Below are 18249 nucleotides of genomic sequence, written 5' to 3'. Positions count from 1 at the left end.
GGCTTTTAAAAAAAAATTTACTGATTTATTTTCAAAATTTACTAATTGCTAATCCAGGAACTCCGTTTCGTTGCTACTATGCCGACTACTCTATAACAAAAAATGAATTCATTTAAGGTAAAATTTAATGTAGAGCTCGAGTCTACTTGGAACCGTCTACACTGCGAAAAAAATTTCCTCCGTGTAATCATATAATGTGACATAAGGTCTTCGCTTATGCTAGAGTGAAAGGTTCTACGGCGTAGTGTGAAAGTACCATTATTTCACATAACATCTTAAGTAAAAAAGAATTGAAGAAGGAGAATAGAGATTAATTGAAGAAGAAAAAGAAAAAATAAGGAAGAATTGAGGGCCCAGTAAGGTATTATTTTGTTAAGACAACACAACTTGAACTTCAAAATCAGTGTAATCTTAACAAAACAATATTAAATCTTAAGCTCCTTAGTGTAGACGATACATCGTTAAGCTCATGTAAGAATCAAAGTAAAACAAACAGTATTTATAGTTGTAAGTTTCAAATCCGATCTCCTCCTGAATTTTGGTATTATGAATGAGCGACTAATAAGCACTTTCTGTCAAAATAATTTAACAGAGCACCAACAAGACATATTTAGAATTCGAATAAGGCACATGTGCTAGGAATTGCTTAGGTGTTTCCGCAAGTAAACAGGGAGGGGGGGGGGGGGGTAAATCGGTCAAAAACAACAACAAAGGTCAGGTACAGCGAATTTTGATAAAATTATCTAGAATCATGATATCTTGGGTAGTGTAGACTCTAAGACCCACCCTCGGGGCAAGTGCCTGGCCAAGCTAGCTTCATAGTAGAGTACGACACAAACCGTTCATTTGATTATAGCTCACCAAAACTTTGATTTTGAAAAAAAAGCTTTTCTTAATAATTAAAAAGTGGTTTTTCTGTTTTTCAAAATTCTGATTTAGGTTTTTTTGGTTTTGAATACCGATACCAGAAACACTGATTATTCTTAAACACGGAGCAGTGTCATATAGTGCTGAATTTTCTGAAAGGGAGTTTTTAATTTTTACTTTCTATAATTTTACTTTCTACTGCTTTCTATAAAATAAAAGTTCAAAATAGGGATAAAATCCTTTTTAATAGACAGTGTGTAGAAATTCACAAAAATACCAGATATTTCAGTCACATATACAGGGACCGTCATCAGTATTATTTTACTACTGATGACGGTCAGTGTATATGTGACCGAAATATCTGGTATTTTTGTGAATTTCTATACACTGTCTATTAAAAAGGATTTAATCCCTATTTTGAACTTTTATTTTATCGTCATGGAAAGGCAGTGTGGTCTCAAAAAGTATCTACTACTTTCTATGTCTTGAATTTTTTTTCTTTGACAAGAAAGTAATCTTCTTAATAAGATTCTATTGTTTTGAAGAATGGACCTGTTGTAAATGTGCCCATTTTAACATTTATTTGTCTTATCCTTCCACATTATTCCAGTACCGTCATAAGTGTTGTATTATATGAACTAATGCAGTTGATTCAGGGTTGAACTTTTGCCAGTCAATATTGACCAATGAAAAGCTTCAGTTTGTTGTACCATGTCAAAGCGGCATGTGGTTATTATTTTTTCAGATATTTATGAATTAACAGGATTTTTATTTCTGTTTTGTCCTGCTGTTTTGAGACTTGGAGATATTAAATTAAAAGTTGTCAAGCTGATCTTAAGCTTCCTTTAATGAGAGAGATAGAGAGTCAACAACCATTTCTATAACAGTGGCACCCAACTGATCAGCCGAGCCCATCCTAGTGTGGTCAAACGCCCGCATAGTCAGCCGAACCTATCCTGCCGTAGCTAAAGTGATGTCCCCAGAATTTTGTTGAAGCCGGTGGCAAGTAGAACAATTGACTTTCTGTAAAAAAAAACCTGTTTATTTCCAATTATCCGTTCCGTTTTTTGGACATATTCGGCACGGAAACACTAAATATCCTGCTCAGTTCACAGTGATTTTGAATTGCCGTCTTTCCGTCTGTGCGATAAAGCACGTTAAATTTACCACACTTTTATAATCGCTTCTTGCCCTAATATTATCAGTGAAGGATCTCATAGTAGCCGTACCCTTAAACTCCCAACTAATCAGCCGAACCTATCCTGCAGTAGCTGAAGTGATCCCTCCAGAAGTTTTTTGAAGCCTGTGGCAATTAAACTAATTTGACTTTCTGTGAAAAACTTATTTATTTTCAATTATTGATTCCGTTTTTGGAAAAATTAGTCGGCGCTGAAAAATCAAATATCCCGCTCAGTTTCTAGTGATTTTGAACTGCTGGTTGCTCGTCTGTGTGATAAAGCACATTAAACTTACCAGTCTTTTATAATCGCGTCTTACCCTGATTTTATCAGTGTTAATGTAATTTTTGGAATACCGGGGAAAAGATATCGCAGATTTAAAGTGCTGTATAAAGACAGTTGGTGAAATTACGTGGAAATTTTAATAAAAAGACACTTTGAACTGTGGAATTGGAATTCAGTGATTTTTTTTTTCTCTTTTCCGATTTTTTTTTCTCTTTTTCCTGAATTTTGAAGTTGTTTGTTGGTAATCATTGAAATTTTTGGAATACCAGAGAAAAGACATCGCGGATTTAAATTGGCGTTTTAAGACAGTTGGTGAAATTGCGTGGAAATTTTGAAAAAAAGACCCTTTGAACTCTGGGGTTGGAATTTAGTGGATTTTTTTTTCTTTTCCAAAATTTTTCTTTTCTTTTCCTTAACTTTGAAGTTGTTGTCCGTAATTATTGAAATTTTGGATCCTTTCGTTATTTTGATACGTTGTAACGCGTACGGTTCGTTTATTTACTGGCATGTCATCGGGTTCGCCAAAAGAATTGCTAATTAATCGTGGTTCTTATCACGATTTCCGACCGTTTCGCGTTCCAACTTTTGGCCGTACGTCATATAGAACGGTTTCTAGAGCGCGTAACGGCGGAGGTCAGTCCAAATACATCCAACTCGTCGAAGGTTAACCTTTGAGGAGTCCAATTCGTCTTATTGCACCCTTTCTTCGGATTCTGATAGTATAGCCGCTGTGGCCGTTTCCGATAACGAGCATCTTCAGCTGCTCCAGGATCTTGTCCATTCAGAGACTTCTGATTCGTCTGAATCCTTACATATTGAAACTCCCTGTGTATCACGAGGAGAGAAGTCTTATTAAAGTTTTTGGTTCACCAGTTTTACCACCATCTTTCCGTGGCTCTCAATTTTTAGCCAGGTCGGTTCCGAACTTAGCCAACGTGAAAGTTCCACCTTCAAGTCAAGCCCTCTTGATGCGGACGACGCAAAGCCAACAAGTTCCGACAACTTCGTCGATGGTTCCATCTGGTAGCAACACACCAAGCACAGTAAGGCCCGAAAAGTCGACGGAAACATAGGAGCAACATCAAAATCAACATCAGATGCCCAGTGGAAATTTCCAAGACAGTTTCCCACAGCATCAGAATCCTTGGGTTCAGCAGCCTTTTTACTCTGAGTCTTATCCTCTGAATCATGTTCCTCACAAATAAAATTCAGATCAAATAGCTATAATGCTTAGCATGTTTCAGCTGATACTAAATCAGCAAGCTGCTACACAAGAAAAATGGCGACAGGAGAACAGCATCAGGAGGGAAAGTCAACGGAAAGAAGAGATCGCGCTGAGAAAGCAAGAATTGGAGTTGCAGAATAATCTCATTTTAACATTTTAACGTTATCCTGTCAAAATTATCATTGATTCCGGCAGCGATGTAACATTGGTTCAAGCCGATCTCCTTGAGAGCCAGTGCTCTCAAGGGTAGATGTCGTTTCAAATGTGTGTTTGGTGACAAGCATCAAGCCCTGACTGCATCTGTGGAAATCGAGCTGACTTTTCAGGATGGTTCAACTATCACTCAAGTAATACATGTTGGTATTGTGGAAAATCTGGCGATAGATGTCCTTCTTGGGTATGATTTCGAGTTCACCAAACTCATCCAGTTTAAAACAGCCCAGAAAACATCTGATCCCGCCTTCATGGCAGTTACTCGGTCTAAAGCCAAACAGTCTTATGAGGAGACTACTTTAGTCGGGACTGCAGCTCCAATTTCAGCGAGTGAGGAATTCTCAGTCAAAACTAATTATTCCGAACCTCAATTTGGAAACTTCGAAGACAGCCTCTTCTAAGTAGCTGATGTTTCGTCCCGCCATTACGTAAACTGAAACCAATTGTGAAGCGTTTTGATGATTCAGCTACCGGTGACGATCCGGTGAATTTTGCAAATTTACATGCCCGAACAAATGGGGCCTCCAGCAGGAGTTCAGAAGAGTCAACTGCGTGTTATGATGCCTCCAGAATTTTTGGTGTCAAGCATGAGGAGTTTGGAAAGCTACAGCAAGCCGATATAACGCTTCGTTGGCTTAAAGAACATGAAGAAGAAGCACTTGAAAACAACAAACCGCAGAAGATTTCTGGGACGAAATGGTTTGTACCACAGGGCACTCAACTTGAGAGTACCTATTTTACAGCTCTTGGTGCCCCAGCAGCTCCGCTCATTTATCCTTGAGTTAGGGCACCCCTCTCTATTGAGTGGCCATCTGGGATTGAATCGTTCTCGTGACCGCATATCCTGACGCTTCTCCTGGCCACACAGTGATTCAGACATTGCTCAGTTCTGCAGATCATGTGAAGCTTGCCAACTTACCTCCAAACACCGCGCTTCCGACAAACTCTCCATGATCAATATGCCAGTCATCAAGCAACCGTTCGATTGCATCGCCATGGACGTAGTAGGCCCGCTTGAGAAGTCCGAGCGGGACATCGATTTTTCTTGGTGATCATCGACCACAGTACACGTTACCCTGAGGTCACTTGTATCCGTACCGTTACTGCCAGGAATATTACTGATGAATTGGTTATGTAGATCAGCAGATACGGTTTGCCTGATGAGATTTTCACAGAACAGGCACAGAATTTCCTTTCAGCCTGAGAAATTCAAATCTATGTGGACAGCAGAGAACTGAAGTCAATAACCAAAGATGAGATTTATTCCAAACCCGATGAGTTGACAAGGGAGGTTGCAGGTTATCGCTATATTAAGGTTTTCGACTGCAGGTGCGGATATTGGCAAATCAAGTTACCAAAACAAGCAAGAGTAAAGGATGCATTTATTACTCCCTTTGGAATTTTTGAATGTACAGTCTTACCATTTGGACTCGAAAATGCTCCATTTTTGTTTAAAAAAAAAACATGGAGGAAATTTTCAAGGATGTATCCGAATTCGTGAGAGCGTTCTTCGACGACATTTGCATCTTCTCAATATCACTTGAGCAACATCTTGATCATCTATGAGCAGTTCACTACTCAAAGTCACTGGACAAGGTCAAAGTTGCTGGTGAACTAGTACAGTATTTGGAATACATCGTTGGTTCAGGACGTCTTGAACCTTCGTTTAGCAAGGTCGAAGCCGTGAAAGCCTTCCCGAAACCAAAAACTAAAGCACAACTGAGGTCGTTCCGTGGTCTTACTGGCTATTACCAGAAGTCCATCAAGAATTACGCTTCTTTAGTCATTGTCAGTTCTCACTAAGAAGAATATTCCCAACAGGATTCCCTGGCAGTCACATCACCAACAGGCTTTCAACGAGTTGAAGATGACACTTAACTCGCAACCAATACTCCACAGTCCAGACTATTCAAAACTGTTCAAACTCCAAATAGATGCAAATGATTTCATCTTAGGAGCCGTTCTTTCGCAAGATCTTGCCGACGGCTGACATCCTATCTTATACATTTCACGGAAGTTGCAACCAAGGAAACGCAATTACAGCACAGGAGAGAAAGAATGTCTCGCCATCAAGCGGACAGCAGCAAAACTTAAATACTACCTCTGTGGAAGACGTTTCTTGGTACAAACGCGTCATCGTCCTCTCCAGTGGCTCAACTGTGTGAAGTCAACGAACCGACGACTAGCAAGATGGTCAGCTGAGCTGCAATAATTCGATTTTGAAATCCCAGCTCGTCCTGAGAAATCCAGTGTTAAAGCAGAATGTCTCGAATTGAGTTGGATCCGTGATATTTCTGGTACGTTTCACTTGAAAAGGGGGGAGATATGTTATAAATGTGCCCATTTTAACATTTATTTCTCTTATCATTCCGCATTATTCCAGTACCGTCTTAAGTGTTGTATTTTTATATGAATTAATGCAGTTAATTCATTGCTGAACTTTTGCCAGTCAATATGGGCCATTGACAAGCTTCAGTTTGTTGTAGCATGTCAAAGCAGCCTGTGGTTATTTTTATCAGACATTTATGAATTAACGGGGTTTTATTTCTTTTTTGTCCTGCTGTTTTGAGACTTGGAGATATCAAATTAAAAGCTGTCAAGCTGATCTTAAGCTTCCTTTCATGATAGAGATAGAGAGGCATCAACCATTTTTATAAAATGATCCAATTTTCTGGTATTTAGCATACGCGGAACCAAATTTTCAAATTTGAGTGGGAAAAACGAATTTTCCTTTAAGTGGGAGGGGAGAGGGTTTAAACCTGGAAAACAAAGTAAAACTGAAAAAAAAATGGCAAATTTAAAGGATTAAGGGGAACCAAAAAGTCCGTCGAATTCGGGAGGAGAACTTGGACCGAACAACCAGCTCCCCTGGGTACATCCCTATGCTAGAGCCTTCTTTTTGGAGACTCCAGCATGGAACCATGATAAACAATGATTATTCAAACAGTTTGTTACACTCGAGGTGAAATTCAACGATTTTTAAGTAGTAGAGACGTTCCAACAATCAGAAATTTGGATGACTTTGAGAAAATTCTGAAAGATGCATTTTTACCAGAAAAACCCATTACTCAAAAACTCCAAGATTTATTATCCGGAAAAAACCATCCCCTCTTCTGAGTGAATATAGTAGTGTATGATACTGTTGAGAAGCAGGAAATCTCATTTTTTGGAATCGGAATTTTTGAAAAAAAAATATTTTGACTATTTTGTTGAAGGAATTTCAGAAGCCAACCACAAGAACTTAGATGCGCATTTCGAGACGCGAGAGTTTTATTCTGAAAACTTCCAACCCTTTTACATAAAGACAAATATATTATTTTGAACAATTCTATAAGTAAATTTTTTTTTGTTTTACCGAAACTTGCGGGATTTAAGAGGGGTGTAAAGATAAGCCTCCACTCTTCAATATATACAGGCCTAGTTGATACGTTAAAAGGTGTCTTAAGTGACGGGGAATGCCACAAAACTACAGAGATAACAATTTAACAGCTTAGTCGTGACTTTAATCAAAGTAGAATGCAATGTTTAGTTGGGTCAGACTCTGTAGCAGTAAATCCGTCGTTATGTGCTCTTAGATTATTGATGATATTACTTATATGATATGACTTATATGATATAATTATTGACGATAATTGTTGACGGAGTCAGAACCAGAGGTGTAGCAGTAAAAGAGAAGTTGCAAAAATAATTTAACCTAACATAGGTTTAGTGAGGTCAGTGACTACCTCTATCAAGGCTGCCTCAACCACAATTTCTTTCTGGAATGGGTATTTCAGTCAAACTAAATTTTTTCGAGATTCATATTGTGACTAAAATGATAAAATATATATTACAAATAATATTGTAAAATTTGTATATAGCCTACTCGTTTAGGACTTCAACACACGGCAATGATCCCAGCATCCCCCTAAACATGCCTATAAGTTTGAACTTAGCCATTACTGAGATTCTCCAGATATGCCTTTTGACAACATAAAGCACATTATGTACTTTGATTTAGTTTATCACCCCCGTCTGCACTCCCTAAAAATTTCAACTTAACACCCTTGACCGTCCCTGAGATTTTGCAAACATGGCCTTTTGACAACCTGGATACACGCAAAGTGGATTTTGATTTATTTCAACATCCCAGTCAAAATTACCTATGAGTTTCTATCTAATCATTCCTAAGATCTTTCAGTCCAGATAGGCCTTTTGGACAACAATGCTGCACATTGTGTCTTTTCATTTTGTTCAATACCCCCCTCTGCGTTCATTAAAAGTTTCAACTTAATACCCTGATTCCTTCCTGAAATTTTGTAGATACGTTCTTTTGATAACTAGGATGCACTTAGTGTTAATTGATTATTTTCACCCTTCCTTAAGTATTCTCTGAAAGTTTTCAATTGAATACCCTTAGCCGTTCGGTGGATTTTGTAGATACGCACTTTTGGCAATCTGCATGCAGATTGCGTCTTTTGATTTAGCTAAACATTCCCTGAAAGTTTCAACTGAATAAAGTTAGGCGTGTTGGATACATTGCTGAAATACCCTTTTGAAAACTTGGATGCAAAAAGTGTCTTCAATTTAGATCAGCACCCCCCTCAATAATCACCGTAAGTTTTGAATTAATACCATTGACTGTTCTTGAAATGCTGTGCATACGTATTTTTGACGACCAGGATGGAAATAATATTTTTTGATTAAGTTCAAAATGCCCTCAACACTCCCTGAAGGTTTCAGCATAACACTCTTAGCTGTTTATGAAATATTGCAGACACCTCTTCTCGACAACCTGGATACAAATTGTATCTTTTGATTTTATTCATCATCCCTCTCAACATTTCCTGGAAGTTTCCACTTAATACCCTAAGTCTTTCCTAAGATTTAGCAGATACACCCTATTGACAACCTGGTTAGTCATTGGTTTTGAAGAATGGACCCAATTTCTTGACAGTCTGATTAGTCATTGGACTTTTTAGTTTATCTAACACCCCCCTCACCTTTGCCGATAAGTTCCAACTAAGCCATACCTGAGATTTTCCAGATACACCTTTTTGACAACCATGCTGCTCACATGATATGCGTATAACTGAAGTCCAGTTTGACTGAACCTTCATTAAAATTAACTCTCGTTTAACTCATCCCCAGGGCAATTGAACCCTAGTTTAAACCAGCACCCATTCAAATCAGCTTCAACTTAGTTTCCATTGAACTCAAACCCGTTTAACTCATCCTCCATGCAGCTCAACCCTCATTCAATTCAACCCCCATACTATCCAACCCTCATTAAACTCAACCTCATTCAACAACTCCATTTAACTCTACCTCATGCAACGGAGGTTGAGTTAAACGGGGGTTCGTTCAACGGGGGTTCGGGGGTCCGTTCAACAAGTTGAACCAAGGTTGAGTTAAACGGGGGTTCATTTTCACGATGGTTTAAATGAGTTTTGAATTATACGGAGTTTGAGTTGAATGAGATTTAAGTTGAATGAAAGTTGATTTGAATGGGATTGGGTTGAACGAGGATTGAGTTAAATTGGGGTTGAAATGCTCGTGCGTCCAGATAAATGGGGGTTCAGTAAAACGTGGGTTAAGTTTCACAAGGGTCTAGTTAAACGGGTTGAGCTGCACGGGGTTCAGTTAAACGAGGGTGCGTGGGAACATAGAAACGTTTAAACAACTGCCAATTTATATTATTTACGGTTCTTGCGGGTTTTCGGGGGTCATGTCATCCCCTGAGGCATAGTTATTAGACCTTCCGACAATTTTAAACAAAACGTTCTTCTCAAAATTTTGATAAAATGGCTTTGAAGGGTATTTGGGGCGGGCAAAAACGAAGGGTAAGGGAGAGGAGCTGGTTGACGTCCGATCACTTTTGATCCTTAAAAAAGGTACTAGAACTCTTAATTTAAAATCGAATGAGCCCCTTCCAAAGTCTTTACAACCAACCCTTGCATATGAATTGGCTCTTAGGAAAAAGTACATAAATAAAATAATTCATTGGAAGCTTATTGCTATTCACTACAGGGAACGCTAGAGCGTTGGCTCTGATCGCATTGAGTCGCTCGTCACTCAAAATTGGGGGAAAGCCCGTCTTTCATGGAAATTTCGTTTTTAGTGCCCTTTTTAAACAAAAAAAAACACATCACACCATAGTCAATAGTTTTTTTTTCTCGCCAGAAAATGAAAATATATACCCAAAACGGGCCCAGTAATTAGAACCATCAACAGCTCTTACATATTGTCTGATAATTTCAGCACCATACTATGACATTCTAGTACTTTTAAGTTCAAAGCCTAAAATTTACAAAATAAATGTTTGTCTCAGAATTTTAAATCAAAATTTGAGATCCTGGATACTAGTGCAAAATACAACACATCGATACCTGCACATGAGGGATATAAGGAACTCTTCCAAACACTTATTTGAACGATTCCCTAGTGAATAATTCCGTCACAAAAAGATGTAACTTCAGTAAGATGTCGAAATTCACAAGCTTAGAGTATATCGGTCTATATACGCTTGCCTTTTTCCCTTTTTATTTACCCTGTAGGCATATGGCTGTCAGTCACTAGGTTTTGAAGTTCGAGGTACTATTCGACTAAGGTTTGAGCCACCACCAACAAAATGGACGTCTCTTCCAAAAGCTCCCCTGTAAATCGGGTGGCTATCCTTACGTATCACAATAATACCACCTGAGCAAGGCAAGCGTTTTATACCCACGAAGCGTGTTGTATACGACAAAGAGCCTGTGAAGCTAGAGGCGATTTTAGGGGGACAGAGGGGGCCCTTGCCCCGGGAGCAGAAATTTTTGGGGCGCGAAATTTCAAATAAATCATCAAACGGTTATAATTGTTTTGTAATTTTTGACACTTTATTTTATTAAAATAAAGTAGATGGCGTAGTTGGTATTTTTTTTTAATAAATGAAAATTTTGTTAAAATTTTGCCTGAATTATTTTAGGAGACAGGGGGGGGGGGAGGAGTACTAATCAAAATTTTGCCCCGTTCACACGAGAGGCCAGAACCGCCACTATGTGAAGTATTGTTCTAAGTTAAGAACACCGAATGTAATGGTCCACCCTCAGTTTTGTTTGTTCTTAGGCGTTTTGGTCTCTACAATGTTTTATAACTGAATATCTTTTAGTCATTGCAAACGAATCATTGCATCATTGCAAATGAATTCCTCATTCAGTTCTTTCTAAATTTAATTTGGCCTGTAAAATAAAATAAAATAGAATAATCAAAACTTAATTCACCATGACTGGCCTCGTCTTTTCTTCACCTGAAATCATGGTACCTGGAACGTCACTTCTCTTCTCCCTCGTTTCGCCATTTTCGTCCATTTTGGACACACGTTAAGTCTAAAATATGAAAATCTTAACTGAAAACGCTACAAATACATGTGGACAAATTTTAGCAGCCATGCCCACGAGATGCGGTGTAGAAGCGAAACTTCCGTTAAATACTTGAACGGTTGCTATACGTATTAGGCTCTCGGTATTAGTTATTTTTGCATAAAAACTATTAACCAGCTAGCTCCGCCACCCTTTGTCACCTCCCGGCACCCGCTCAGGATTACAGACCTCACAAACGTAACTTGACGTCACCTCCCTCTGTTCGGTTCACTCAACATAGTCCAGGGTCAACGAGAGCCGGGACGGCCTGAGAGCATTTTCGAATCTTGTAACCTTTCTTCGACAGAAATCAGGCATATTTTTTAGACCTATACAATGAAAGCTGAGCTTGTTTGAGTTATTTTTAGATCTGCAAGCTACTTGAGAACTTTTCTGCTCGCAAACTTGTTCTTTTTAGAAGGCTTTGTGTTTTTAGTAAAGCCCTAGTTTTACGGAATTCTTCGAATACAGGGAAATACTGCGGGTCAGTTTATTTGAATTAATTTTTCATATATGTACGGTGAAAACTGCAAAGCAATGATTCTTTTTTCGTTTTATGTTTCAACTTAATTCTATGTTTCCATCAGGATAATTTTTTTTTTTTAATTTATGAGGCATGAACTGTGATATTACCTAAACTCTTTTATAGAAAACTATCTAAACGTGCAGAAAATGCAAAATAGTTTTCTTATTCACGTTTTTTCCATACTTTCTCAACATTTTTCTTAATCTGGAAAAAAAGAAAAATGCAAATTTCACAACTTTATTTCCGTACATGGATAAAACTTAATTCCAACTACTGAATGATAACAAAAACTGTCCTCATACGTTTAAACATCCAAACTCTAGGAATACAGAGAAAGGAATATAGGAATACCAAACACCTGACATTGAACATAAATACCAATTCCGAAAGGAATAAGGCATCGATGCTCACGGCACAAACTTCAAGAAAAATGAACCCCCCCCCCCCCTAGTAAATTAAAAGTAAATTTAAGTTTTTTTGGAAATACTCTTCTAAACATATTTGAGGGATATGGCTCCCCCCCCCTCATGTGCACAGGTATGTTAGTGACTTACCTTTATAGAAGCAAGGTATATGGAGGAGGGGTAACTTTGGAGTTAAATAGATTTTGAAATGAAATAAATATACTGTCAAAAACGCTTAACGTTTTTCCCCTTCTTTCAAAAATGTCGATAAAAGAATCAAAATAAAAGAATAAAAAGAAATATCCTTATAGGAAAAAATAAACTCCACTACAACGTTAAAAACAGTGCAAAAAATGTGAAACACTTCACGATTTTACGTGTCATCCTTGCGCAGGGGCCATGCTAATCTTCTCTGTATCGTTCCAATTTTAGTATATGTCCTCCCGAAGGAGGACAACATAATAGGTTCAAAATTTATGTTTACACCTAAAAATATCTGAAGATCTTACACAGTACGCATACAGTAAAAATAATTGTCAAACGAAACAAAGGAGGCAACAAAATTCCACAAAGTGGAAAACTAAGTTTGTTGTTATACCAAAGCAAATATGATTATTATTATAGTCTTGTTATAGTATTTTATTTTCCAACAACAAAAATATGGAAGTATTGATAGAAAAGTGAGTTACTGCGTTATAAAATGTCTTTCAGAGGCGCAGTATGAAAGCGCCATGTGGTGCTTATCTCCGTCGGTGCAAAACGGTGCCAAAGCGCCGTTTCTCCGTCCCTTTGAAATTTCACACTAAACATTTGAGCGAATGGGAATTCTATTGAAAGAGACAGGAATAATATCAACAATTTTATGATTTCCATATTTTCAGTGATTCCATCAAAACCCTACTCTTCGCTGTTTTGGGCCAGTGTGCCCAAGCCCTTCTGAGGTCGGGGCCGTATCCAGAATTTTTTTTTAGTGGGAGATTTTTCCCTGGGGATACAAAAAAACTGTAAAAAGTGCATTAAAAATTTGTTTATATGCATTTTAATTACGTTTTTACAAGTCGGACCGGAATTTCGGGAGGGAGGTCAAACCCCCTAAGCCCACCCGCCCCCCGCCCCGGGATATGGCTTTGCCTGATATATCATAATTTGTTCTGTAATTTCCGTCTCATTCCCATATAACTGTTGCTTACAGAATCCTGCCCTCCTTCGAAACTATTCCTACGTACACAACTGGCATAATGAGACCTAAGGTGCAACCAGCAAATTGTCACGGGGGGGGGACTACCAGTAGTTTGTTTTTATCAGGACTTAATTGGAAATTTCTCATTTTCAACTTTTTATAAATATATCACATGTTCCTGTGTCCAAGGGGGAACAATTGCCCCCATGGTCCTTCCCCGGTAACGTCCAGGAGCGAGACCCAAACACAGCTTTTTCAGTAATTTTTCGTGTCTTTTTTTCAACACTAACATATCTTAAAGAACATATAAATCCGATTCTCACCAATAAGCAATTCAAATTAAATTTTCAAAAACAGATAAAGACATGTACGACTAATGAAGAAAAAAGCTTCTGAGATGTCAATGCTCAGCATTTTTCTTTCTTAATTTTATATGTGTATTTGTTTTATCTCGAAAACGGCTCGACATTTTGAGTCTTCAGCTTTTTCTTCACAAGATTTAGTAAAGAACGAACCCTGCAGAATCAAGTAGCAGAGCCACTTAAATATGACATTATCTTGTATATGTCGATGAAGTTTTTGTCAAAAATTGTATCTTATTTTAAATATTATGTTTTTTTATTCACAAAAGGTGCTTGCTATAACACTTTCCTTTCAAATGAGCCCTTAAACAGTTTGACGTTCCAGTGAACACATCTTTTGCTCCTATTTTAGTCTTAAATTACTCACCAACAAAACAATTAAAGATATGCTGTAAATTCTAGAAAGGACTTTTACAGATAAAAATTTGTTTTTTCACAACAAAGCTCGTATAAGTGAATTCCGGAACTCAAAGCAGATTCAATAAGAAAACTAATGATCATAGGCAGCGCAATCGCGCTGCCTAAGTAAAGAACGATGTTGGCACAATGTTTTTTTTTCTTTTAGACCAGGGCACTTCATATCGAAGGAGTTGTCGTAAAAACTTCAAAAAGGGCTCATTTAATTGGAAATTGGAAGGGCTTGTGCCGTTTTTAATTGCCGAAAGTGATTGAAAGGCAACTAACACCCCTTCCGCGCCCACCATTTCCCCAAAAACATAAAATCAAAATTTTGAGATGGCCATTTTGTTCAACGTAGTTGAGAGATCCGTAAATTATGTATTTTAAGATGACAACCACCCACCCCACCCCCCACCCCCGAGCCCTCAGGGTAAGGGTTATAAGTTATACCTGGGGGCAGATAAGGTTTTTATACAAAGCGTTGTTGTAAAAACTTCAAGAAGGTTTCACCCGATTGGAAATTGAAAGGGCTAGTACCCTTCTTGATAGTCGAAAGTGATTGGAGGGCAACCAACCCGCCTCTCACGCCCACCATTTTTCCAAAAATTTTTCCGAAATCTAGAGATAGCCATTTTGCTCAACGTAGTTCAAAGGTCCATAAATTATATCTCTGAGGATGACACTCCCCCTACAGCCCTCAGGGCAAGGATTGTAAGTTATGCCCTGGCGGCATATAAGTTTTTTTTACAGAAAGTGTTGTCGTACAAACTTCAAAAAGGGCTCTTTCGATTGCAAATTGAAAGGGCTAGTGCTCTTTTTAATAGTCGATTTGATTGGAAGGTAGCTAACCCCCCCTCGCACCCCCACCAGTTCCCCACACATATCCAAACAAAAATTTGAGATAGCCATTTTGTTTAACGTAGTTGAAAATCCTGGAATTTAGCTCTTTGAGGATGACAGCCCCCTCACAGCCCTCAGGGCAGTGAGTTACGCCCTGGGGACATATGATGTGTTTATAAATAGCGTTGTCGTAGAAACTGCATAGCCAATTTGTTCAACGTATTTAAAAGGTCTGTAAATTTTGTCTTTAAGGATAACAAATCCCCCAAGCCCTCGGGGCAAGGGTTGTAATCTATGCCCTGGGGGCATATAGGGTTTTTATAGAAAGCGTGGTCATAAAAGCTTTGGAGGGGGTTCATTGGATTGGTAATCAGCCTCTCTATTGCTCTTTTTAAGAGTCAAAGTGATCAGAAGGAGGCTACACCCCCCCCCTACCAACAGACACGTCGTATTGTCCTGAAATGTATCTAATAGAAATTTTGAGATAGCCATTATATTCAAATAGTCTAAATATCGTATAACAAGGCTTTTGGGGTTGAAAGAAACCACAGAGATTAGGGGCAAGAATTGTGAGTTATGCCCAGGGGGTATTTAAGCTTTTTATGGAAGAGATGGTTGTTTAACTTTAAAAGAGGCTCATTTGGTTGAAAATTTGAAATTCTAGTTCCCATTTAAGCGTCATAAGTGATAGACGGCATTTAGCCCCCCCCCCCCTTCTCTTCTACAACTCCTTTTTTCACCAAACGCATCTGATTGAAATTATGAGATAGCGATTTTTTTTTCGAAATAGTCCAAAGAACATATAATAATGTCTGGGAGATAGTAGAGATTTTGAGATAGTCCATTTATTCAAAACAGTCCAAATTTCGTATACGAAAGATTTTGAGGTTGATACAAACCACCAGAGCCTGAGTGCAAGGGTTGTAAGCTATACCCCTGGGGTATTTAAGGTTCTTATGGAAGGGATGGTTGTATAAGCTTTAGAAGTGGCTCATTTGGTTGAAATTGGAAGTACTAGTTCCCTTTTAAGAGTCAATAGTGATGGAGATCAACTAGCCACCCCCCTCCCCCCATGCAACTAACCCTCTTTTCACCAAATACATCTGATTGAAACTGTGCAATAGGAATTTTTTTTAAAATAGTCCAAAGAACTTACAACAATGCTTCCAGGGTTGGCACAACCCCCCAGAGCCTTAAGTTTGGCAAGGGTTTTAAGTTATGCCCTGGGGGCATATAAGGATTTTATGGAATGGGTGGTAGTGTTAAATTCAGATGGGTAGTGTTAAGTCATTTTATTTTTAATTGGAAGTTATAGTGCTCTTTTTAAGAGTCAAAAAGATTTGAGATAACCCCGCCCCCCACTAAGCCCATCATTTCCCCTAACATATATCTAAACAAAGTTTGTAGACATCAATTTTTTCAGCATTGTTGAAAGGTTCAATAATTAGGCGTAGCAATAGTTATAGTAGTAGTAGTAGCATTAGTAGCAGTATGCACATAGTACCTTTTTTTTCAACATCCCCTTCAACACAAGATGAAATTTTTAACTTAATACCACCGACCGGTCCTGAAGCATTACTTATATGTCCTCTTGAAAACCTATACCGGCATAGTGTGTTCCGATTTATTTCAATACAGTTACAATATTGCCCTAATACCCTTAGGTTTATTAGTTGTAGAAGTAGCACCAGTAAATATAGTAGTAGCAGTTGGAAAACAGTTAATAATAGTGGTCTTAACTTTAATAGCAGTAGTAGTAGTAGCAGTTATAGTAATAGTAGCAGCAGTTGTAGGAGTAGAAGCATTAGTATTATGATGCAAATATTGTCTTTTGGTTAGTTCAACATCCCCCACAACAAGCACTTTCAATTTCACACGCGAAACTGTTCCTAAGATATTGCTGATATGCCCTTCTGACAACCTGCACACGGATGGCAGGTTGTCATCCGTACAACAGAAATATTCCCTGAAAATTTCACCTTCATACCTTCATAGGTCGTGGATTTTGAGCTAGCCAGAAGACACTTAGTACAGGCAAACTGCAAACTACTAGACTTTGACCCCCAATCAAATTGCAACAGAATTGATGAGCCCAAAAATTAAATTAACTTGATTTAATGTGTACTAGAAAACCCGTTTCATATTCATCAATATGCACTTTTTTACTATCATTTGAAATGTTTCTTTTAGGACTTATTGTCCACCAATTCGGCGATTGTTGGTAAAAGCAAGTTGCAACAGAAATGATTTTTACACAATATCGCAGAGAAAAAAAAAGCTGAACAACATTTCCAAAATTGCCCATTTCTAGGTCGACACAAAGCTAGTTTTTTTTTTAGCATACTTGAATTAAAATCAAGTGATTTGCAGGCATCAAGACATGGCTAATTGTAGAAAAATCCAAGACAGATAGCCCGAGTGATTGAGAAGCAAATCTGGGATAAACCTTTTCTAGGATTGTATAAAAATGATTTCATTTCATTTGTTGATAGATAAGTTTATCTATCATCCATCCATAGGTGATTCCTAGGGCAGAACTAAGGTAGATAATAATAAAATTAAGGGATGAAAGATTGGATTGATTTTGGGTTGACGCGTGACAGACAATGTCCACTGGACTTGTATGCAAAATCTGGGACTGAATTTGCTTTGACTCACAGGCGGCGAACAAGTGAAACCTAAGCCTAATAAACTTGGCTGCTTGTAGTCTCAAGGTGGAATACCGTGTCATAGGATTGACACATGACCAACAAGTCCCCTGGACGCGCTGGCTAAATTGTCGGTTTTGAAATCTAATAATTAGTTTGCCTGAATCTAATCGTCGCTGGCTTCATCACACGATGGGTTGGCCTAAAAAACATGATTGCAAGATGTTTATTAAAAGATGAAAAATATACGAGAAGGGAAATCATTTATGAAACTAGTTTTCAGCGGCTAACATTTAAAATCCCTCTTAGAAAAAACTATTATCAACACACTGACTAGCCATCAAAACTGATGAAATTATCAAATCAACTTCATGAACATTTGAAATGTACAATAAAACTCCCTATACTACTCACAACTTATTCTTTCGATTCAGATGCCTAAGGTTTGACGTCCTCCTCATCGTCATAGTTTTCTATTTTTGGAGAGTTAGAACATGCTGTCCTTGTGCTGGTTTCACATGGTGCAGGAAAGCCTAAAACTTTTTTAAGGTATCGCTGTTTCGTTCAGCCACATTCTAGTTGACCTAAGTATTCCACGATTTTTCAGAAGCAGACCAGGGGCTGGTGGGACGTCAGAAGTCAATGAATACAAGAAGTCATCTTTATTTTTCCAACTTTATTCCTTGGCTTTCAGTTCAGAATCAGGATCTCCACACCTTACCGGAACTTGGTACAAAACCCCG

General features: G+C 38.2%; 1 protein-coding gene and 1 non-coding gene across 4 annotated transcripts in view; both read right to left on the bottom strand.

Annotated features, from left to right (window-relative positions):
• The window catches only part of LOC148942510 (interferon-induced very large GTPase 1-like), a 50280-nt gene that overhangs the window by 14389 nt on the left and 17642 nt on the right, over positions 1–18249 (bottom strand). For all 3 annotated transcript variants that reach the window (XM_089102171.1, XM_089102173.1, XM_089102172.1), the window contains exon 2: positions 11010–11114. In XM_089102171.1, coding sequence (XP_088958297.1) covers positions 11010–11096 — 87 coding nt within the window. In that variant the 5' untranslated portion in view covers positions 11097–11114. The remainder of the gene's footprint in view (positions 1–11009; positions 11115–18249) is intronic.
• On the bottom strand, positions 12427–12532 carry LOC148942511 (U6 spliceosomal RNA). The gene has a single exon (XR_016143123.1). It is a non-coding gene; the product is annotated as a U6 spliceosomal RNA (small nuclear RNA).

Source organism: Artemia sp. Qi Xiang Cuo, chromosome 16 (assembly GCF_049724085.1).
Source record: "Artemia sp. Qi Xiang Cuo chromosome 16, ASM4972408v1, whole genome shotgun sequence".
Classification (NCBI taxonomy): domain Eukaryota; kingdom Metazoa; phylum Arthropoda; class Branchiopoda; order Anostraca; family Artemiidae; genus Artemia; species Artemia sp. Qi Xiang Cuo.
Note: the sequence above shows the minus strand (reverse complement) of the source record. Positions and strands in the feature narration are given on the sequence as shown.